Source organism: Condylura cristata, unplaced genomic scaffold (genome assembly GCF_000260355.1).
Source record: "Condylura cristata isolate star-nosed mole 26May11 unplaced genomic scaffold, ConCri1.0 scaffold00022, whole genome shotgun sequence".
Lineage (NCBI taxonomy): Eukaryota > Metazoa > Chordata > Mammalia > Eulipotyphla > Talpidae > Condylura > Condylura cristata.
Window position 1 is genome coordinate 5,094,253 of NW_004567123.1, and position 24,427 is coordinate 5,118,679.

A 24,427-nucleotide genomic window follows, 5' to 3' on the forward strand; every position below is an offset into this window, starting at 1 on the left:
CATGATTTCCTATTTAAGATAGTTCCAATTCCTCTCTGTTAATTTTTAGATCTGGATCATCTATGGTTTGCTTGTGCTGGTATTTTGCCTATTCTCACCTCTTCATAGGTTTTGGGCTTATTACTGCACCCTGGAAATTATGTATAGAAGGAAAATGAAAACTGCAGAATACTAATACTGTTTCACCCTCAGAAATTTCAACTCCTTCTCTTCTGTTGGCTGAGGTGAGGGGATGGTTATGCAGATTTCAGCCAGGCTTCCTTTGACTGGGGTAGGGTACAGCTCACCCAGGCCCAGCAGTTCCCAGTGCCCACCTCTCAGTTCTTATCAGGGTTGGATCTGGACCTCCATGCCATTCCTTTGGGCACCGCCTCTTCAGGTAAAGGGAGATGGAGCAGGAGTGATTACTTCCCTCATCTCAGTTCCACTTTCATTAATGTCAATCAGCAACTTCATGGTGACGTGAAGAGGACTGCTGTGTAGAGTATATTACTCTTATACTCACTAAGCTTTCAGTCTCCAGTGTGTCCCAGCACCCCACATTGCCAGGAACTCAGCGGGCTTTGTCTCCACCCAGTAATGCCCTGGCTCTGTGCAGCTCTCTGCACTCCCTGCGCCTAGTCTTGCCAAGGCTCATGTTCACTTAGGAAGTAAATCAGTTCCTCAAGCCTTTCTTGTCTCCACTGTTCTCTGATAGTCCATATATCCATATGATTTTTATATCATCCAGACTTTTCTGGTTTTCCCTAGGGAGGTAGGGGCTTCTGTGTTCTAATGGAAAGCAGAATGTGCCTAGGAAGGTAGCTGATTTTTAGCACTGGAGGATATTCCCTAAATGCAAGACATCCTGGCTGTGAACTCCCACCCAACAGGCACTTAGTGTGAATGCTAGCGTTTCATCCAGGGGAGCTGGCACAAGACCTACCAGGTAGCTTATTATTATTATTTTTAAAGATTTATTTATTTATTCATACAGAACTGGGGTACAGGCTAGAGATGCGGAGGGTGAGAGGATTCACCAGAGACAGAGTGGGGAGCAGAACAGGCAGATCGACGAAGTACACTGCTGAGGGGACAGTGGGCGGTTCAGGAGAGGTCCGCCATGCCATGTGGTCACCTCTGGGACAGGTAGGGATCCAACTCATGCAGAAGTGGCTTAAGCTTCTTAGTGCTGTGCTTTAACCTGCTGCGCCACCAGGGAGGGACTTTTTTTAAAGATTTATTTATTTATGCATACAGAACTGGATACAGGCCAGAGATACAGGAGCAGTGAGAGGATTCACCAGAGACAGAGTGGGGAGCAGAACAGGCAGATCGCCAAAGTACACTGCTGACGGAGCAACGGGCGGGTCAGGAGAGGTCTGCTGGGCCATGTGGGTCACCTCGAATTCATGCTGAGATGGCTTTAACTTCTCAGTGCTGTGCTTTAACCTGCTGCGCCACCAGGGAGGGCCCCCAGGTGGCTTATTTTTAAAGACTCAGGAATGAGTTTTTAACAAATGCTTTCTGAGCCCCATTTAACTCTCTTTACCTTTACTTTTTCAGGTGCTTCCAACAGCCAGCCTCTATATCTATTTGGGGGTTTTCTTTCTGCCCCAGAGACTCCCTGGCCTGCACTGAGTAAGCCGGACTATCAATGAACTAGCATTCCCTGGGAACAGTACTTAACCAAAGACTGGTGGAAGTTGTGGGTGAGATAACGGAGAGTCTCCTGCTCTACACCATCTCCCAGTTCCCCCAGAAGTAAATCCCAGCTGCCCACAGAGGTACTGGTTTGCAAACACACTTTCTTTGGCTGCTTTTTCTTCCCTGTCTCAGTTTCCCATGCCCCAAGAGGCAAGTCCTGGGATCACTTTCCAGATAAATTAACAGCATTTGAATCATTGCTTAGGGTCTTCTTCTGGGCAAAACAATCAAAGGCAGGTTCAGTTCAGGGTGTTATTTGAAGAAACACAGCCAGGATTAGATGAACCTTGCCAAAGAACATCAGGCACATTCGAGGATGCCAGGAGAGCTGGATGTTGGAGATCTTTATTATAAACTGGAGCCATCTGCCAGACTGTCATAAATGGAATATGAAAGTCCTAATCTGGGAGGCCGTTAACTTGTTTACTCTCTATTTGTGGTTATGTCTTTAATGCTTAACATGCTCTAGATGTGGGGTTTAAATTCATAAGCACACTGTTGTACCAAGCTAGCATGAAGTTCCTTCAATAAAATAAGTGAAATATATCAATATGATACATAAGAGCTTCTTGTTCTTCTTTTGTTGATATGTATTCTTTTTTGTTTTTAAATAATGAGAAAAACCTCTAGGACCAAAACCCTGTAAATGTCTTGTGGGGGTGCCAAGAACCACTCTATAGGCCACTTTCTAAGAAGCAATTTCCTTCTTGTCCCATAAAACTCCCCAAAGCACCTTAGGCGAACACCAAAGAACAGTCTATGTTTGCGAACTGCAAATACAGCAGACATTTAATTACACTGAATTCATCAAAACCCTAATTGAGACAGGAACTCAAACCTTACGGCTTAATTACTTTAATTTCAGATGGGTAACAGACTTGGTCACAAGCAGCCCTTCATGCTGGAACACATTAGGGAGAGGCCCACAGGCACTCGCTGGTAATTCTCCCAGCCAAATTAAAGTGCAGCGCAACATAAATAACTCATGATTGGATTTATTAATCAGTTCAATTTCCAGTACCCACCCTTTGCTGTGACGTTCCACTGTACCAGCTCACCACCCGGCAGTGCTTCTCCACATGGGAGGTGGCTTTTGTCTCAGAGTGGTTTTTCTGTTTTCTCCCATGGATCAGGCCGGGGAGACTAAGGGCCAGTCCTCTGAGATACTTCTTCAATTGCCACTTCCTCATTTTGATTTTCATTTAGAGGATATTTCTGACTGTTCCTTCCTCCCCATGAGGCACTCTGCTGCTGTCCCACTAGTTAGTAAGTAACTTTGACCCACGGGTTGGTCAAAGTACCTCAGTGACTTTGGTGGAATTTGGAAGTGACAACCCAAGGATAGTTATTTATCTGTCAGATGAAGATATCTAACTTTTATTGAGCATTTACTGTGAAGAGTTTTTAAAGTGGGGAACAAGTTGTACGCACCCTTACAGAGATGTTAGGAGCTAGGTGTGTAGGTACCCACTCTATAGAATGAGAAAATTAAGGTTGAAGAGTGAAGCAACTTCTCCATATTTGCTCAGCTAGCAAATGGCAGAGTCAGGATTCAAACTTGGGCCAGTGTGATTCCTGGGCTTGTGCCTTTTCTAAAACATTTTGATTCCTTGGTAAAGGCTTTAAGGGGTTCTACAAAGTCTTAAAAAAAGAGAGCTAGACTCCTAAAGCCACCTGCCTGCAACCATGTAGGTCTTTCTCTCTGCAAACCTGCCCCTTCTGGGGTGGCTCTTCTTGCCCACTTGTACCTATGCAAGTGTCTTTTCCTCTCCTGTCTCTTTCTAATAAACTTACTCTTAAAAAAAAAAAAAGAGTTGGATGGGTTTGGAACTTTCTAAGTGGGCCCAAGGCAAGGAAAGTGAGAAGGAAGGGCTGACAGAATCACCATGTGGGCTACTTCTTACAACACTGTGGTTGGTATATCTCTCCAAGGCCAAGTAGGATTGTGAGATGAACTTGGCAAAGACCTAGAGAGGGTAAAGTGATACCAGCACTTGCTAAACTTCAGGAAGTAATTTTCCTTTTACACAGACCTAACCAATTCAGTGATTAACTATAATGCCAATAAATTATGAAACACAAATGCATACAAGCATTTCATATGCAATTAGTTGTGTGGCATTTACTAGACACTTCCCAGTCATTTGTTTCATTTCCTTACGATATTTCTTCCCTTTGGGCTTGCTTTTGAATCAAACTTAGGTACAAATGACTAATGAACTAATGACAACACTACTAAGAGGCTAATAATCATACTGCTAATGGTGACAATGCTAATTAAAAGCATGCTAACAGCAGCTGGCTTTTCTATGGGATGTGACATCTCATCTCTGAAGGCAGTAGAACATGTTCAGTACAGATGAGACTTGGTGCAGTGCAAATGGCACCAAAGGCGAAATTGGAAGTTGGTTGTTTTGGGTGCTAACTACATTAATAGGAAATCTTTAAAAAAAAAAAAAAGAAAGAAAATACTACCATATTGTGGGTCCACACATCTAAGCCAAGAGCTAGTGGACCAAAGGGATTAAACAAACAAACAAACAAACAAAAACCAAACCAAACAAACAAAAAACCCAAAAAACAACGTTCAATCAAGCAAGTTGGGCAGAACTACATTGTCATGGATGGAAACAGCTGGCTGGAGGCCGACTCATCTGGGGCTGTCCCTGGGCTCTGCAGCTTGTTCCTGCTGAGATCACGTTTCCCGCTGCCTGTCACCCAGAAGCAACAAACCCTCTAGGCAACCCAGACAAATCAATCAGTGTGATGAGAATAGAAGCAAAAAACGGGCAGCAGTGAACAGTCCACCCTGCCCTGGGAACTGTAACTTGCCTTAGGCATGGGCAGCATTAGGTGCCCCTGACCGTCTGACTGACAGATGGGAGAGCCTGGAAAAATGCGTGGGAAGGTTCACAGGAGCTTTCCTTAGCTCTTCAACCAGTTGCCTCTGCAACCTGAAGAATGAGGGAGCTGGTTGGAATCATCAAGTTCCTTAATATTGCATGTGGAATGCCCTCCATGAGTTTCTAGAAGCCTCTTTTCCTAGAAAATCCTCAGAGTGCTGGGTGTTTGGGCAGAGAGCACAAGCCAGCTTGTAGCTGAATAAAATTCCTATGAAGAAACTGGGACACAGACCTGGCAGGAAGGCTGCAGACTCCCAGGTTCCATGGCAGCACCAAGGCAGACCTGCAGCCTCACATTTTGGTGACCTTAGGGTGACTTCCTAAGACTTTCCAAAGTCAACACCAGAATTCACAAAGGACACATACCCTACAACACTCCCTGGCAGTCTTCATAAATAAAATGCAGGCGTACAAACCCCTCATGCCCAGCCCCCAACTTAAGGTGCCCAAGTGAATATGTAAGTGAAAGGCCCGGTCACTGTAGAGAAAGAAAGGTTGGATCCTGAAAGGAGGTAGTTGCAAATTGTTTTTAGCTGAAAAGAAAAGTCTGGGTCCTTTATTCCTTTTCTCTCTGTATCTATTGTGTTTCCACTGAGGCAAAATCAGACCCTTCCTTGCATTAGGTCACTCCAGATCAGATTCAGATCAGTAGTCTATCAAAGTGAGAGTGACTCCATCAGATTCCCAGCCTGGCTGATTTGTTGTTCCACGGAGGTGGACACTCCCCATTCTGCTGTGGAGACCGAATAATGGTGCCTGACAGTGTCCAGTGCCAGCTGGGTCAGCCTCTTGGGCTGTGAGATGCCACACAGCTGTGGCTAAAGCCACTGGCCCTGGGTTGACTGTATTCCTGCATCACAGACCTCGTCTGACTGCCATATTCCTCCTCCCCAGTGCAGGTTGGGGTATGAGGCTGCTCAGTGAGACCATCAGTCTTACCTGCCCTGCGAAGAGCCCACAGACACCGATGATGCACAGAATATTGAACACCGCTGAGCCCACGATGGTCCCAACGCCCACGTCACCCTTGGTGATGAAGACGCCTGAAACACAGACCCAGTGTCAGCATGGCTCTTGGGGCTGGTTGTCTTCCAAAGCCAGGAGAGTTCACAAGGTTAGTTAGATTGTTTTGGGCATCTATAGGAAACAGCTGAGGGTTGGGCAGAAGCTTCTAGTCGTCTTTGGGGACTGTCATAGGAGCATCGGCACTGAGTCTAGGACACATACATACAAAGCAAGAACATCACTTTAATAAAATAATAACAGCAACCACAGCTAGCGAGGAGGGGGCTGATGTTTGCTCCTCAGGGCCTAGACTTCTCATCTGCGGTTAGATCACCCACAGGAAGGCCACGTGTCCCCAGAACCTTGTCCTTCAGAGACATTCCAGTCTGTCACTTACCTATGACCGATGTGAACAGCTCTGGGGCAGAACTGCCTGCTGCCATAAATGTGGCCCCGGCCACGTCTTCACTGAGGTGCAGGCGCTACAGAGGGGAAAGGACAGAGCACAAGTGAGTCAGGATTCCTCCTGGAAAGAAAGGTGGTGGACTTCCGAGGGCCCAAGCTCAGCCACCTCCTCCTCCTGCCCACTCCTAGCCCTGCTGGGCCAAAGCTCTTTTTACTACTTTCTGAGGGGCAGAGCACAGGACGGTGCTGCCAGTCTGAGTAGAGTTGTGACAAGGTCAAGGGGTCCCCAACCCAAATGTCATGGGGTCACACATAACACAGGAAGGAGTCGAATGGGCAGATGTGAGGCCCAGTTAATACTCACCTCCTTTCTAAGGGCAGTACTATCTACTTCCCTCCGTGTTGCTAAATATTTATATTTCTTAAAGAAGTCAAAATTCACATTTTTAATATCCAGATTTTTTTTTTTTCACTACTGGTTAATCTGAGACAGGTCAGGGTTATGGAGCCAGCTTTCGAGCCTTGATTCTAGGAGGCTATGAGGAACTGGGATTGGGGGCATCACTCTCTTGGAGTTCAGCTGGAAGGCTGGGGTGGGGAAAGGGGGTTTAACCTAAGTAGAAAGTGATGGTGAGCCCTTCCAAGAGAGTCTACATGACAGGTTGCCCTGTTTGTTAGTGCAAAAGGTGATGTGCAAGAAGAAAAGGTAATTCATACATGTGCAAGAAGAAAAGGTAATTCATACATTCTAACATGTGGTGAAAATTCAGCTTTTGTGCATTCACTCATGATCCAAAAAGAAGGGGCTGACTGTCAGTCAATAGCAAATTTCCTGCAGGTGTCCCAGCTGAGATGCCCTGGGACCTCATTGTCCCTCTTTCTACTGGCACAGGTTGCTGCACTTCCCTGCTCAGCCATGGAGGGGCAGCATGGCCTTGGCATAGTTGCTGGCTCCCTGGGACCTACAGGAGGCTGCAGCGGAGTCCTAATTGAGTCTTTGGCCTGGAATTCTGGGTCTCTTGTTCTCAACGAACTAGCCAAACTCCACACAGGTTGTGGAGAAGGTCCTAAGATGGAGATGTGATACCTCAAGCTGAAAGGAGCCGCTGGCCGTGGCATGTTAGCATCCAGTCTTGGGGTGTAGGTGTTTCTGGGAAGGAGACCTAATACAGAGCTCATACTCCTCAACTGGCCATGAGCCCCCAGCCTTGTCCCACCATGTCATCCCCAGCTTGGACTCCCCAATGGGCAACCATGGAAATCCACACTGAAGGCCCATCTCTTGTTCTCTCCTTCATCCACTGTCAATTCCTTTTTCTATTTCATTAAGTCCCTTTTTCTTCCACCCCAAATTAACTCGGACCCTGGCCACATCTCATAGGATGCTCAGAATCACCAGCTAGGGGGCTTCCAGGCTTCTTTGACTTCTGACCGTGTCCCACCCTCAGGGTACATGACTTGGGACAAGGGCTTATACTCACATGCACTGTTCCCCTCTCCCCCCAGTCACCTCACTGGCTTTCCTTCTCCTACTGCCTCTTTAGGGTTATTATGGGATGGCTCTCCTTTATTTTTATTAATTACCAAAAAAACCTAACAGACTTCTAGGATATAGAAGAAACTGCTTTTCAAACTGAGGTTTCCAGCCCGAAGTTTCAGCATCACCTTGGAACTTATTAAAAATACACCTGCCTTCCAGGCTGTTCCCTAAGACCTAGTGAACTAGACACCTGATGGGGGGACTTGAAAGGGGGAGGAAGGGAGGGAGGATAAATTTCGAGAGCTGTGTAAAGAGGCTTGAGTTCCAGATGGAAGGTGTGCCTGGAAGAGATCCCTTCTGCAAATGAGGTACAAAATTAAAAATAAAATCAAATGGAAAGCTTCCACATAAAGAAAACTACATTTCAAAACAGACAAAGAGATGAAAGAGGCAAGAGAATGAAAGAGTTGTAGATAAGCTGAATATTTCTGATGAAAGGGATGGAACTCGGTATTCAGCCTGGTGTTCCCTGGGCTGCTTTCTGACAGCGTCCTTTTCCTGGTCTCTGCAGCCAGGTCTTTCATCTTTCCTTCCAGGCCTCTGTTGGGAACATTTCTGTACATGGACAGAGAGGAAGGATGGTGGGCCGTGTGGCTGAAGGCTCCTCACTCTGCGAAGACTGAATTCCAGCCTACTGGAGCAGGCAGAGTTGGCAGTGTGGGCTGAAGCTGACTGAACTGGCATCCTGAAGTCCTGAGCAGACTGATGGGACTCTTTGCTGCTATCACCCATCACCAGGAAGCACGCTGACGCCAGCGCTCCCACTCCGGGTGGCATGATGGACTCCCCAGGACCTTGGTAGAAGAAGCTGAAGTACCAAGGTCCAGCTCAGATGCCAAATACAAGGCACATACCTCACAGATCTTCTCCAAGGAGGGGACGAAGAAGTCATCACATACAATGGCCAGGGCATAGAACATGTACATGGCCTGGAAGAGAGAAGAGGAGAACAGGTTAAAATCAGTCTTAGGGTAGAGACTTGGCATGAGGGTACATCACCCTCGGCCTCAATAACATCCTCTGTCTTCATGGATTCAATGTCTCACACAGAGGAAGTATGAAGTCTGTCATGCCTGGAAGGACCTATGTGACCGCATCTGTCCTCTTTGACTTCCACTCTCCCCCTTCTCTCCCTTCTTGTTCTACCAGTCTGCCATCGATGTCTGCTTCAGGGCTTTTACACCTGCTGTTCCTTCTGCTTAGAACACGCTTTTTCCAAATTGTCTTGGCTCCCTCTATTCTATCCTTCAGGTTCCTAGTTCAATGTCAACATAGACAAGAGGCCTTGGGCTGTCCTTGCTTCCACTTCTCTCTTATCACCTTTATCTTGTTTTGTTTTCTTGATGTATCACATGTTAAATTAGTTGGTTGTCTCCTACTAGAAGTCCAGAACGATATGATTTTATCTATCTCATCTGTTTCCAACACTGAACATAGGACCTGGTGCCTAGTAAATACTTCAATAAGGAAATAGTTCAAACTGTCTATCATCCCATGCCTCAATCTTGCTCCCAGGTCAGCAATGTCCAGAGAATTGCCTGAAATTTTACTTTGTTCACTGATCACTTTCCCATCTTATTCAAACCCATATTTCCACTCTAACAGAATATTATTTGAAAGCCGTTGTTGGCTAGTCATCCAGAAAGCATCCTCCACTTCTTCCTAATTGGACCCCACTTTCATTCAAATATCTATTATTGCACATGTATAAGACGACCATACCCTTTCTTACAGGAGGAGATACTTGTTGGCCATTCAATGTGCAGTATTCCTAAGTGCTGGCTTTTGGTTCGGGGATGAGCACAAGACCTGGCCTGGCCCATCAAAATGGCAAGAAAGGCTTCACAGTCCCTGCCAGAGGGAGCCATTTCCCTCCTTTTGGTGCTGGCTGGGAACAAGGAAGCTGGAATCACTGATTGTCAGCAATATTGAGGGAAACCTGACCTGAGATGCATTTGGCATATAGTGACATCATTGAGTAACCAATGATGCGGTGCTAGAGCCCAACCTGCCTCTGACTTAAGAACAGAGCATACTGGCAAACAGGCCAAATGGGTTTGGAGTTGCCCTGATACTTGCAGCCCAAAGCCCCTAATGGGTATAGTTACTCCTCTTTGAAGTTCCAGTATCCTCAGAGTGACACTCTTTCAAATGTTGATCTTTCCATCATTTTTCTTTCTTTTGCATGCCATTCTACCAGAGGGGTCTTCATTCACACACCCCCTACCTCTCTCACCCAGGAAGTGGGTACATGACCTAGTTAGCCACCAGAGATACACATTGGTGTGTGGGCAAAAGGCATATACCAGGCCACACAGGGAGTAACAGAGTAAGAAAGCTGAAGGAAGGGCTCTTCTTATGAGATATAAATACCATTCAAGTCTGGAGCTGCTGGAGGTAGCTGCCATATAGGGAAATTTTGCCTAAGAATGAGCTCACAGAGTAACAGGCTGAACCAATAAGAAGTCAGATAGATCACACTCATACACACACACTCGCACACACAACTCCCTCCCCTCCCCCCACACATGTGAACTCTGGCTCCAGCTCAATCTGAAGCCAAAGTGGATTTTCCAATTTCATGAATTGATAATATGCCTTTTCCACTAAGGTTGATTTCTGTCACTTGCAACTGTCCTTCCTGAAGCCTGTAATCAACCAAGCATGAAATGAGCTCCCTGGCCCTTGACTCCTGGCTGTGTACTAATTTAGCTTCTTCTTTACCCTTATCAGCTTGTTTCTTTTTCACATGTGTGTGTTGGGGCTCTTCAACTAGATTGTAAGATTCCAAAGTGCATCTTAACACTTGATTCTGAGGAAATATAAGACATGTGCACAAAACACCATGTGCACCAGGGATATTTATTCCAAAGTGATGATTACAATAAATTATCAAAACCTAACAAAATGTACTATAGGGGATGAGTCATATAAACTGTGATTCATCATTCAACCAAATACCTTAGAAGGGATTATGTAAACACATATTTTATGATAAGGAAAGGTATTTGCAAAGCATTACTAATAGAAAAATGTTGGAAAATAGTGTACACAATCTCTTTTTTAAACAAATTATCTATGTATATGAATACACAAACACTTATAAGTGTATCTACACACAAGTTTGTGAGGAAATAAATCAAAATAATTTCTCCCATGGTTGGTGTGACAGTGGGTGTATTTTATACTTTCTATTTATACTTTCTGATTTTTCCATCTTAATTTGTATTACTTCTATGGTCACTGTGGGTCTGGAGAGATTTTAGAGGTGAGGACTCTGTCTTAACATTAATCTCTGAGGAGCCTGCGATGCTTAGCATGCAGAGAAAGCAACAAAAATAACATTTTATTGATTGGTCTATTCATAAGCTACACAAAATTATTTGCCTGTGAGTCTTGTTTTTCAGAAAATGTAAATCAAAAAAGTTTAATGTTCTTTACAGCTTTGTGGATGAGTCAGAATAGATATTCCCAAATTGCTATGGACTCAAACCCTCTCCGCCCTCTGACTGGGCTCATTGGTGACATGCAGACTTAAACATTACCTTGGAAAGGATATACAAATGCAGCAGGTGGAATTACAGTTACCTCTGTGGATTCTCCACAATCTAAATATGATGTCCAGAGCTGACAATACACAACTTATTGAATCAGCTAACGACATTTAGAAGTCTATAAACCATTTTTCTAAAAAGTACATTACAATATTGCATATTGATCCTGTTTCAAGGCAAGAAATTCCACCTAACACACTGTGATATCACTGCTTGGAACAGGGCAAAAAATGAATAGAGCTGCAAAACTCTCGTACTTTTGGGGTGGTGGCTATTTAAAGTTATGTTAGTTCCTTTGCACAGAGTGAGGTGGAGCCAGGCACCCTCAGTCAGATACCTGTGGCAAGGCACCACTGACACCCAGAGGTTCCTTTCTGGTTGTAGAATGCCTCCTGGCATCTGAGGATGCACCTGCCACTTTGCTTGCCATTCTATCTTTCTGTTGTGTTACCCACAGGGAAAACGAAGCAGAACAAGATACAGATTTGTGAAGGGGCAGAATATTGGGGTGGGGGGGGTAAGGGAAAGGGAACTCTACCATTTGCTCAATTTTGTTATGAACCTAAGATCCTCTAAAGAAGGTCTAGCGTTACTTCTAAGAAAACCCACAACACCAACACAGAACAAAGGAACACAACAAAACAAATGTATGAACATTAAGATGCAAAAAGCCTACAGCAAGAGTGATAATAATGATAATTTTGATACAACTGGCCCAAATACTTAGAGTGAGGCATGTGGGAGCTAATTTGATCATTTTTATAGTTCCCAAGGTTATAATCATATCATTGATGATGATGACACTATTATTACTATTACCATGAATATTTTGCCACTATTTATTTATTGCTTGAACTAAGAATTCAAACAAGTTCAGATACTTTTAAAAAGCTATCTTAATTTTTCTAATTCCTTTGGGAGGCAAGGATTTAGTGGTCCCATTTCTTAGAAGACAGAGTAACTTGTCCAAGAGTTAGCAAACAGCAGGGATTGGATTTGACCCTGAACTCTCTCTCTGTCTCCCACGGAGCCCAGGTGCCTCTCTGTATAGAGATTGTTACTGATTCCTTACTCCATACCCATTTCTCTATTTTCAGTTCTCCTACCAATAATTTGTCTTCTCCAATCACAGCTAAGAACAGATTCAGAATCCCAGTCATCTACTCTTGTGGTCTGCCTATAAGAACCACTGATATCCCCTGCCCATAATAGCCACTGAGGTTCCATTTAACTTATTTTTAAAACTCTTGTTTTGATTACATACTCACATATGAATACAGCAAAAGTGAAAAATGATCAGTGTGAACATGAGTAAAAACTGGCTACTTCCTTATTCTTTAAAAAATATATATTTTTAAAGATTTATTTATTTGTGCATACAGAGCTGGGGTACAGGCCAGAGGCTCAGGGGCGGTGAGAGGCTTCACCAGAGACAGAGTAGGAAGCAGAACAGGCAAATGGATGAAGTACATTGCTGAGGGGAGTAGCAGGCGGGTCAGGAGAGGTCTGCCATGCCATGTGGTCACCTCCAGGGCAGGCGGGAATCGAACTCATGCGGAAGTGGCTTTAGTTTCTCAGTGCTGTGCTTTAACCCGCTGCACCACCAGGGAGGGCCTATCTCCTTATTCTTTAGTTAATTACTATTATTTCCTATAAATAAATGGACCAACACTGATGCAATGAAAATCTTTATTTTTAAAAAAGACATGTATTCAGTGTCATGACCAGAATAATACAGTTAGTAATAAAGAACATGGGTGCAAAAAAAAAAAAAAAACAAAAAACCAACTACATTAAAACCCTTTGTTGAAAGGCGTTACATTTTCCACAGAACAGAAACTAAAATAACCTGTTATACAATTTTTCACAAATACAGTCCTTGAGTTTTTTACCCATACACAAGAATTGTCTAAATCATGTCTTCTTTGGAGCAGCGAGGCCCAGCCGCCTCTGTGCTTGGCTGAGTTTACAGATCTCTTGTAAACTCTCTGTAATTCCCCTGTCCCTTCTGCTCTCCTCTCCTGCTAAGCTTTGTTTCCTGCAAGTGATAAAACCTCCTGCCATGACCATAGACACTGCTGCTGCTGGAGCCACCACAGTTACCTGGTTTCGTGCTTTGCAAGGTATTGGCCTCCACCATCACAGGGGACAAGCTTCTGCCTCTAATGTTTCTTCCTCTCTCTCTCTCTTTTTTTTTTTTTTAAAGATTTATTTATTTATGCATACAGGACTGGGGTATAGGCCAGAGGTGCGGGGTTGAGGAGTGGGGTGGGCAGTGAGAGGCTTCACCCGAGACAGAGTGGGGAGTAGAACAGGCAGATTGATGAAGTACACTGCTGAGGGGAGCAGCGGGCAGGTCAGGTCTGCTCTTTTATGGATCCAAAAATTGAAGACTGACTATTGTAATTGCCAAAATCGTTATAGCTTCTGCCACCTCCAAAATTGCTTCCACAGCCATTGCAAGCTCCTTTGTCTTCTCTGTTGTTATGGCTATCATAGTTGCTACTCCCACCACAGCCACTCCCCTGGGTTCCACAACCCTGTCCACTACGTGATGGCTACGGCTCCCTCCAGGGCTCCTCTACCACTAACTACCAAATTCACTATAGCCATCCCCACTGCTGCCATCTCCACCACCACCACTATGGCCGTCACCAATGTCATGTTGGCCCCCAAAGTTTCTTCCATGACCAAAGTGGTTCTTCCCACCAAAACCACCTTCATGACCACCACCAAAGCTTCCAGAACCACTCTGACTAGAGGAAGTACTAGTCATCTTTAGCTTACACAGGGTTTTCTTTACTTCACAGTTGCCATTTTCAGTATGATTTACTGAATGACAATCTTGTCTATAGACTCACAGTCATCAAAGATTACAAAAGCAAATTGACTCTCTCCTTTGCCTCTGCCTTGAGCAGGCATAATTTTAGTCACTTCAAATTTTCCATACTGCTCAAAACAATGTCTGAGGTGACATTCCTCGGTGTCTTCTTTAGTGCCAACAACAAAAGTCTTTTTCAGTTAAGTGGGTATCATGTCATTGAGAACCTTCTCTTGACACAGTCCCCTTCCACTCATGTTATGTGGCTGTGCATTCATGGCTGCACCCACCTCCTCCACTGTGGTGTAAGTGGCAAACGCAAAGCCTCTGGATGGCTGGGTGTTGGTATTTCTCATTTACACATGCTCTGTGAATGTTCCTGTTGCTTGAAATGGCTTCTCAGATGCTCACCAGTTGTTTTGGAGCTTCAATCACCAATGGAGAACATCCACAGCTGCTCTGCTTCTTGGGAGACTGACTTAGGCATGATGGAGTGGAAGGGGACACTTTTATAATTCTTACTTGGTGGTATTCATGGGCAGAAAGGGGTAACTGAATGAACATGTCCTGCAATGAAAACCTTTAAATATATGTCCCTCTGCATTACTAGGAAGAATGTCCAGATGTGGAATTGTTGGAAAATGTTCTCTTTCAGTATTATTATTTCTGCAAGGTGACCTACAAAATACAAGGCCGCTTTGAACTCTCAAAATGTCTGAGCTGTCCCAATAGCCTGGGGTAGCCCAAGTGTGCCAGACACACCTGGAATCTGAGTGTACAGCTATAGGGAATAGAACAAAGGAAAGTGGGAATCATTCTGGAAATGGTGGATAAGCGGTATCTGGAGAGGAAGGACTTCTAATGGATCTTTGACCCAGGACTCATGATCATAGGATGCCTCTCCTCTTGCAATTTATCATTCTGTGTGGGAATCTGAACTTGGGCATTGACCACGTGTTGCTGGAGGGTGAGCCAGGTTTTATCTGTCTCCTTTCTCTTGAAGGGACATGTTTGTTCACCCCCAGGTGGGCTTCCTCCACAAATTAGTGTCCCCTGTACATGAAGTGAATGGGTTCCAAGGAGGGTAATGCTCACAGAGTCTCTGGTTCAACCTTGGAAGTCATCATGGGAAATGCCTGAGGGGGACTGATCATCGCATTAACTGCTGAAGGAGAGGAAGATTGTGACCTTGGAGGAAGTGAAGATGGGGTAAAGGACGTGGCACCAAATCTTTGACTTCACATCTCAAGCTGTGTGGGCTCAAACAACTCCCCTTACCTCACTTAGGCCTCAACAAGAGACCATCACACCATGTTCCCAAATTAGCTTATGAGGGTTTGTGAGGGGCAAATGGAAACAACAAGCAAAGGGGCTTGAAGAGGATTAAGCATCTCAGGTAACATCAGTAACACCCTAGAGTTGTACTCCAGTTAGCCTACAGCAGGACAAGGAACACGGAACACAGAGCTGAGTCCCCCCAGTTGCCCCAAATGGGGCTGTGAGAGACCAGCAGACAAGTAGTTGGCCCCCAGACTCTAGGTGAGTCTGGCTCACACTGGTCAACATCAAACCAGTTTAACTGAATCCTAAAGACCCATGAGCTAAATAAGGGTTTGTTGTCATGAGTCACTGAGGTTTTGAGTTCACTTTGAGTATTGCATATTATTGTGGCAGGTAGACAGCCAAGGATATTAAAAGAAAAAAAGAAAAAAAAAAAGGAGCTACAGTGAAAACAATAAAAAGAGGAGCAGTTTCTAAGAAAGTGAATATTCTGTTCCTAGTGACAATGGCCTCAATGTTCTGCTCTCTCTGGAGCTAGCCATGGCCATATGGCACAGTTTCAGCCAAAAAGTAAAAGGCAGATGCAGTTAATGTCACCCTTTATTTCTGCCTTGAACTTGGAGGGGATGTCTGCAATGGCAGGAGCCACTGCCCTATCATGAAACAAGAATGAAGAGACTCGCCAACCTCCGCACCAGGGCAGAGCCACGAGGACACCATTCACCAGCTGATGTGGTTCCAGAAACCATCGCCCTGTGTACCTTCACTCCGAGACAAAATGGACCTCCTGTTGCTTCTGTTGCCACTAGTCAGGATTCTGCACACCCTACCAGATGTGGGGCACCTGGGGCACAGCAGGTTTCTTCTGCTGGGGAGGATGGTGAAGGAGATCAGAGGAAGCATCACAGAGGAAGAGGATTTTGAAAGATAAATACTATCTTATGGCCATTTCAAAGGTTGACGGGCATGAATAAAACCAGAGAACCTTGGCAACAATGATTAAACTGAAAAATATCTAAGGTAATAGGAATCACCATGGCGTATGGCTTAATAGAGGTGAATGGGCTCTAAAGTGTCGAGATATGTAAGGGCTTTTGAATTGTGAGGACAAGAGTGTCCGAATGGCATGATATTAACCCTGCTGTTTTATGTGACATCTACAGTCAGCGATTTTCACAGACAATTTCTTTTTACTACATCATCTGCACTCACATCGCTCTATCTTTAATTTCAATGAAGGAGATGCTGGAGAAGCCATTCCTGGGGAAGATGTATAGAACTCTTGGCCTTGGGGAGAATTGTAAATCTCCAGGGAATGTGGTTTGAATGATAACCAAAAATGATCTTCCTTTTTTCGGTTCTGTCTTTTTCAAACGATCATGTATGATTAGACTTAAAAAAATTTTCATTGCAAATAATTCTTCCTTATTATGGGCTTGGTGTCTTGGCCTCACGATGCCTTGGAGGTACTGACACAGATGCCTGCTGGCAGGTTCTGCCTCCACCACAGACTTTATTTTCTTAAAAACACTGTCTCAGTGATGAGAGGGAAGAGAGAGAGACTGAGCCGTAGAGCCAGACCAAAGTTCTAAGCAGGATTCCATAAAGTGCAGGAAAAAGGAATGCAGCAGATGCTATGGTACCCTGGCGCCACTGTATACTTATTAACTTATAGGGTTCTACTGCATTTCAAGTGTAAGAGTCCACCTCAATTTGTTTGGGGGCTTTCGATCTAACCTTACACAAAGCTATCAAGAAAAGTTGGGGTGCTGGTGTCCTTAGCAGACTGATGGGTGTTGTAGCTTCAGCACCCCAGGTCCCTTGCCCCCTGAGTGGGGTGACTTTGCAGTCTCTCTTAACACCTTTTGTGAGCCATCTCCCCTTCAGTCTTACTTCCTACTCCCCTACTGTGGTTTCTATTCACCCCCCAAATAAACCTGCTGATCTTTGTCTCAATGTCTGCTTCTGGGAGAGCCCAAATTAAAACAAGAGGGAAGGGGGTTAAGGAAGACATCAGAGGAAGGAAATGCTGTTAGAAATCAAACAGGGCCATTCTGAGAAGCAAGTGTCTTTCCCAAACCAGGGGACTCTCTTCCTTAGTCCCACCCTGTGATCATTTTGTCAGTTGCATTCACTGAAGAGAATCTCATGACGGATGATCTGTAGTGGTGCAGGCAGGGGTAAGGAGACCAACAGACAAAGCAGTGGCACCCAGAGCCTAGCCATGAAGGAAGCTGTTCCTCTCTGTGGCCTGAAGGTGTGAGGAGAGAGAACAGTTTCTACAGCCCAGTGAGTGTGGGGACAGGGCAGCTCTGTGGTAGGTTTCAGAGCAGAGGGAAGCAGCTGCTCCAAATTCAGGAGAGCCAGGAGGGTCAGTGGAGAAATGCCCCATCACCTCTCTAAAGGAAGAGCCTCACTTGTGGAATCAGCAGTGATCATCCCCCCACCTTTCTTTTCAAGGTTTTGCCCATTCTTGGCTTGCACAAGAATAGGCACAGGGAACTGCGTTGAGAAAAAGGAGGGCAGGTAAGAGTAAGAATAGTGAGGGACAAGCTTGGGCATCCTTGGTGATCTCTGCAGCCCAAGGGGCCTGTAGAGTGTGGGAGTGAGAAGGGTGGATGAGGCAGGGTCTGTGGTTGGATGGGAAGTGGAGGCCCAGCTAACAGGATGACCTGTGCTCTGTCCTGGCCTATGATGCACAGAATATAGGTTCGATGTGGCCACACTTCTGATTTTCTAAGAGAACTTGCAAGTGTGAACTTTAAAGTAAAACCTCTCAATTTTGAGTAATGAGAACTGTTCGCTCTCTGACTTCAGTGTCTTCTTTTTTCTTTGCAGGCTCTGTTCCAGGCATAATGATTTCTTAACTGTTATGTAAACAAATCTGGTTGGCTCTACCCCAGGACCCTTGCACAGGCTGTCCTCTCTGCCTGCCTCTACTCTTTCCCCAGCTCCTTCATATTCTTCCTCCTTCTCTTCCTTCAGTTCAAATCTCATTCTCTGGAAGCCTGCCCTGACCTTGCAAAGGGCTCTTCTACCTCTTCTTTCCTTTGTTCCATTGCATGAATTGTCTCCTAGCACACTGAATAATCTACTGTTACTCTATCTTACTGTCTGTCTCCTTTACAATGTAAGTTCCACAGGAAACTGCCCGTTTTGTCCTCTAATGTATCCCAAGGGTCTAGAGCATAGTAGGGCTGGTACCCAGCACTATGTGTATCAAACATTTGCTCAAAGAATGGCTGAATTCAACAACGTAAAGCCCCGAGTCAACCAAATAAAACCTGTCAACGTCAGATTATGAACTTAGGTCTGATCCAACTGCTCTCAGTTTTTGTTGTTTTAATTTGAAAACTGAAGTCCCAGGCAATTAAATAATTGTTCTGCAGTTACTTCATCATAACGGTCTGTTCTAAAAGTCCTTAGAGTTTTGGGCCATGGTTTACCGCACAATGTCATGCTCAGTTTCATGAATTTAAATTGTTCAGATGGGGACCTTGTTCTGTATCCTTGGACTTGCCACAAGTGGAAACCCAACTGCACAGGGATTATTTTCCCATGACTTCCCTGTTTCCTCTGGCCGACATGACACCTGTACTTGTTAAACATGTGACTCTGTATCTGAACTTCAAGAGCCCCACACTGAGGTATTCTGTACTCATGCCCTATGACAACGAAAATATCCATAACACCTGGAAAGTTCAGCAGGACAGAAGTTTGGGACAGTTTTGTTCATTGCTGTACCCTTAAGCCTACAACAGTGGCTTCTGGAAAGAAGGGAGGAAGGGAGGAAGAAAACGAGGGAAGAAGGAAGGGAAAGAGGAAGAGAGGAAAGAAAAAGCTCCTTCTATGGGCCAGGTCCCAGGCTCAGTGACTGGCCTGCATTAGTTTATTTTTCCTGCATTAGTTTATTTTTATTAGTGTGGGGCTCTTGAAGTTCAGATACATAACCCACATACAGAGGATGAACACAGAGTATCCAATTTACAGATGACACAACTAAGATTTGGAAAGAATAAGAAGTAAACCCTATCAAGAGAGTCAGCAATTATGCAAATCTGTTGATATATGACTTCCAAGTTCCTGGTGTTATTCACTCAGTACACTCCAAGCACTGAGGAGAGGAAATTTCCTACCTGCTTAGAGGCCATTCCAACCACTTATTTAAATGTGACATTTAATGTGAAAGGGAGAGCTGCTCTCAGGTGGTACAAATAATCCAAAGCTCCTGGGTCTTGGGTGAGTTGGCCAGTAGCAGATACTCAGATCAGAAACCATCTGTATGGAGGACCAGTAAAGTAGTGGGAGAGTCGGACAAGAAGGGGGAAGAGTTCATGATCCTGCACAGAACTCTGTAGTGTAGACAGTACCACAGACCCTGCCTGGCAATGGAGCTAGGTTTTCCTACTACTATAGCCAGTCACTGGTTAGGACCACTCCAGAGAATGTCAATTCCCAGGTGCTCCCACTCTCAGTGCATCCTGGTAAAGTTGCTCCAGAAAGTCACAATGGTGTGGTCCACCAGGGCCCTCCCTGGTGGTGCAGCGGGTTAAAGCACAGCACTAAGAAGCTAAAGCCACTTCCGCATGAGTTCGATTCCCACCTGCCCCGGAGGTAACCACATGGCGTGGCAGACCTCTCCTGACCCGCCCACTGCTCCCCTCAGCAGCGTACTTCGTCGATCTGCCTGTTCTTCTCCCCACTCTGTCTCCGGTGAATCTCTCACCTTCCGCATCTCTGGCTTGTACCCCAGTTCTCTGTATGAATAAATAAATAAATCTTTAAAAAAAAAAGCACACACAATCTGAGGAATAGGCACACAAACTAAAGGGGATTCAGGTGAATCTGATGGAACATTAACATGTCTTATAAATATATAAGCAGATCATTGATAGTAACTAAACACAGAGCTGGATTCTATGTGACCACAGAAGGACACCTAGCCCATGTTTTCTAGAGTAAGGTGAAGTGGTATGGTAACACTATCTAGAGAAGTTTCTACTTATATCTACCTGAGAACACAATCAAGCATTAGTTAAGTAAAAATGTCAGAGAGAATGGGCTAGACAAGGGAACAGCAGGAATAGCAACAAAGTATTAGGAGTTAACATGGGTTATGCTGAAAGTTACATATTATTACAACTGCTGATATGCAGATTGTAAATGGGAATTCTGAGACTGATGAGGCTGCAGAAATATGCAGTTTAAAGCTCTTATATACCATGCTGAGATATCTTGCTACATTAAGTGCAGACTCATGAATAGGAATCACTATTGACTACGTGAACCTTAAGGGGACAGTGATGAAAGTATTTTGATGGTGGTGGTGATGATAATGATAGTGATGGTGATGAGAATGACAGCAACTGTGATATGGTAACAATGAGGACAATGATATTGTCTGTGATCGTGCTGAGAGTGATGGTGATGATTCAATGATGTGATGATGAGGATTGTCATGTGATGATTTATAGAGAAGATAATGATGATGATGAAGATCTCTGACATCTGTTGAATATTGACTATGGGCCTAGAACTACTTTAAACTTGATCTCTCAACTCTACCATGAGGTGTGTTGTTTTCACACACAAAATCCAAGGTAGAGAGAATATAAATCTCAGAGACTGTGTAGGACAGAAACTGGATTTCAATCCCATTTGTATGACTCAGAGCTCATGTCTCTAATACAAGTTCCTTTTAGCAGTGAGAGGATGAGTGGTCTGAAGGTCTAATACACTGTGAGAGTCCCCCACAACACCATGTAAATACTAACAACAGCACTGGTTACCAACATTGTCTCTTTCTCTTTGGGCTCTCATTTGAGAAAATGAGGACAATGATGTCTACCTCAGGGATACACTGTAAATACTACCAATCTTAACTTTTCTGGGGGACTTTGAAATTTACTCAACTAGCTACAAGATGGTGGAAACTTCAGAGTTTTCACTGGTAACCTGAGCAGAGCTTTCTGAAGAAAATTACAATAGAATAGGATTGTAATGCCAGAGACTGGGCTAAGTATTGTACAATTGTCTTTGAAAGACACCAGGCTGGAAGAAGTTATCAAGCTATTTGCATTCTTGCCTTTCTGTTATTTTCTTGCTATTCTTTACAGTCTTTCTTGGGAACTGGTGGGCACTGTGTCTTCCAGATAACATCAAACAGTGAAAATGCAAGCCAATCATGGATGGGCAAGTAGGAATTCCGAAAACAGAACAGGCCTGAGACACCACACTCCAGGCAGGACAAAACCTGGCGCCTCTTCAAACTCATGCCCTTTAAATATTTATTCAACATTTATTTAGTGGAGGAGGGATGAGGAAACTTATTTTCTATTAATAAAAAAATGTATATAGAAATAAGGCCTCTTACTAATTTATTACTACTGATGCAGCCTAGTTGATTTGATGATGATCTTCGGTGAAGTCCTCCCCCATTTTTCCGTAATTACTATTCTTTCAAGTTTCTTTGTACTTTTCTAAGATTTATTTACTTATACATACAGAACTGGGGTACAGGCCAGAGGCGCAGGGATGGTGAGAGGCTTCACCAGAGATAGAGTGGGGCACAGAACAGGCAGATTGATGAAATACACTGCTAAGGGGAGCAGCAGGAGGGTCAGGAGAGGTCTGCCGCACCATGTGGGTCACCTCTGGGGCCAGGAATCGAATTCACACTGAAGCAGCTGTGGCTCACTTGCAGTGCTGCATCCTAACCTGTTATGCCACCAGGGAGGGCACTCTTTGTACTTTTCTAAAGTAGGCAACTTCTTGTTGGTGAATTCCAAGCTTTAATATTTCATATGTAGATAGTGATGTACATTTTTGATGCTGCTAAATACTGTGCACTGTTCAGTTTTAAAATTTCAGCTGATGGGACAATGTACATGTAAGAGAAATACCAGTAGTAGCAAGTTGCAGGCAGATCCTTTGATGTCTACTTTAGTTGGCTGCTTCAGTTAGAGGGAATGAATTTTTTTTTTATGATTTATGTCTTGTGGATACTCGAGCTAAGTGGCACCATCCTCCACATGTACTATACTGATGTTCTAGTGCCCCTGTCAGATTGGCATCCTGAGAAAATGCTCAGATGGTTATTTGGTCACCCTGCTGAGAACCATAATGATAACCCAGGTGAGGATCACTTCCTTACCCGAGTCTCTTTCTTGGGTCCTACTACTGGACAACCCAGTATCTCAGAACGCTTTCCTGTGGTGTATGTAAGTTACCACCAGTAGTGAGGGGTACAGTGGAGTGTCCTATTTGTGGTGATAGAGAGGCCTAACCAGCTGGCTGGCTTATGGTGGGTCCAGTCTAGAACTGCGTAAATGAATGAACAAAGCTAATGGGCTCTTATGGGGCTTAAACTATGACCTTCATTTTATTGTTTAAGATCTAGTGCAGCTGATGAAGCCAGACCAAAGCTTTATATTACAGTGTTTCCAACTTCACACTTCAATGACAAACCATTAAAATAATTACCAGCTGATTACTATGGACTTTTAACTAGGAGGTTCAAAGCTTCTCTTGCCAGACAGCTTAGTTGTGCACATATGTGCCTTCCCTCTGGCTGAAAGAGGCTGACTTGATGTTAGGGGGTATTCCAGGGCATCCTTTGTACCTGCACAAGAGTACAATGCCTTCTGGTCTTGGAATGTCTTTATACTGCCATTCAGCTATGGTGACCTTAGAAAGCAACCAGGGTTTAATGCAAAGAGGGTCTCAGATTGTTCCACTAAAAATCCTCACTGCTGATGGAGGAATAAAATCACTAACAATGAGAAGGGACACCTCTGATTGCAATTTGTAGATGCTGACACCAGTGTTAGGAGCTGCGGCTTCAAGGCAGAGCTAAAATTTAATCATGCGTTCAGTGACCTTCCCCAGGGCTCAGGAAAATTGAGAAGCAGACTTTCTTGAGGAAGTAGGGGCAAATAAAAACCCAGGAGATCATCTAAAGGCATGAGGAGAATGCACACTGAAGCACAATAGAAATCAGTTCCCCTGAGGTTATAAAGGAGAACAGTGGCATTTTGAGTTTTTTGTAGTTCTCTTCTGCAACTTACAAAACAGCGATGGGAGAAATTTGCCAGCTAGTTAATCCCGATGTCCCCTATGTTAATAAGCGGGAAGAGGCAGAGATGCACTGTGTTTACAAAGCTGAAATCTGGTAGTCTGAGTCTGTAGCTCAACTGTGTGAAATGAGGTGAGTATTTTAGCCCCCTTAAAACTTCTTGTTTTTGTCTGTAAAAGAAAAAAAAAGAGTAGTATCTATACCATGCGCTTGTTTTGAAGCGAGATAAAGCATACAAAAATTCCTAGCACAATAGCTAGACTGTTGTAAGCTTTCAATAAATGCTGAGTAATATTATTGGTGTCATTATTTTAAATCAAGTTGCTAGAAAAGTGGGAGCTGAATTTAAATGGACTCATTTCAATAGGGAATCATTCATAATAAATACTACAAAATACTGGTAGACTTATTTCTCTCTTGGACAACATCTGTGGGGGACACTTACTTATATGGAGACAGGTGGACAGGATAGGTTTTTGAAGGCTCCTGGTTTACTTTTCTTCCCTCATCTCCTAAAGCTGTTGCCCACCCTAAGAAACCCAACCCAAATTTCACATTCCAACAAAACATGATTTAAGTTTCCCTGGTGGTCAATGGGAATAGCCAAGACAATGATAAAATCCAACCCACCCTGGAACCAATGATAATTACAACTGAAAAGCAGATGGGGTCTAAATCTAGGTCCATCTGTTCCACATCTATGGGATATTTCCACAGTAGAGAGAAGTCAGAGTTATAGCCAACTTCTTTTTGCCCCAAGAAAGACTGGACTTTTGTATTTAAGAAAGTATCTTAGTTGTCTTCATAAGATGTTGTCTAAACTACACAGCCACAGCAACATTAGGTCAGTCATCCACGCAAGGGAAGGTCAGCAAAATGAGTTCAGGAATGAAGACTGTTCCTTAAACTCAAGATGTTACCACAAGTGAGAAAATCTGGAGATAAGAAGACATTTCAGTATAACTTGGCTACGAGTTTGTAAGACAACATTTCCCTCATCCCACATATATAATTCCAATTAAGTGGCCTGGATGAGGAAATTATTTGATTGGATTCTATTACTTAGAGCTATATTAGCTATATTTCTAAGAACTCACAGAGAAGCAACTTCCTCTTTCCCTTTTTAAGCACAACATATTAATTAAACAGAAGAGGAAT

General features: G+C 44.1%; 1 protein-coding gene across 1 annotated transcript in view; it reads right to left on the reverse strand.

The window, feature by feature from the left end:
• Window positions 1–24,427, reverse strand: part of SLC24A3 (solute carrier family 24 (sodium/potassium/calcium exchanger), member 3) — a 457,509-nt gene that overhangs the window by 118,558 nt on the left and 314,524 nt on the right. The window contains exons 4-6 of the mRNA XM_004687143.2: window positions 8,394–8,468; window positions 5,992–6,076; window positions 5,529–5,632 (exon numbers count right to left, since the gene is read on the reverse strand). Coding sequence (XP_004687200.2) covers window positions 5,529–5,632; window positions 5,992–6,076; window positions 8,394–8,468 — 264 coding nt within the window. The remainder of the gene's footprint in view (window positions 1–5,528; window positions 5,633–5,991; window positions 6,077–8,393; window positions 8,469–24,427) is intronic.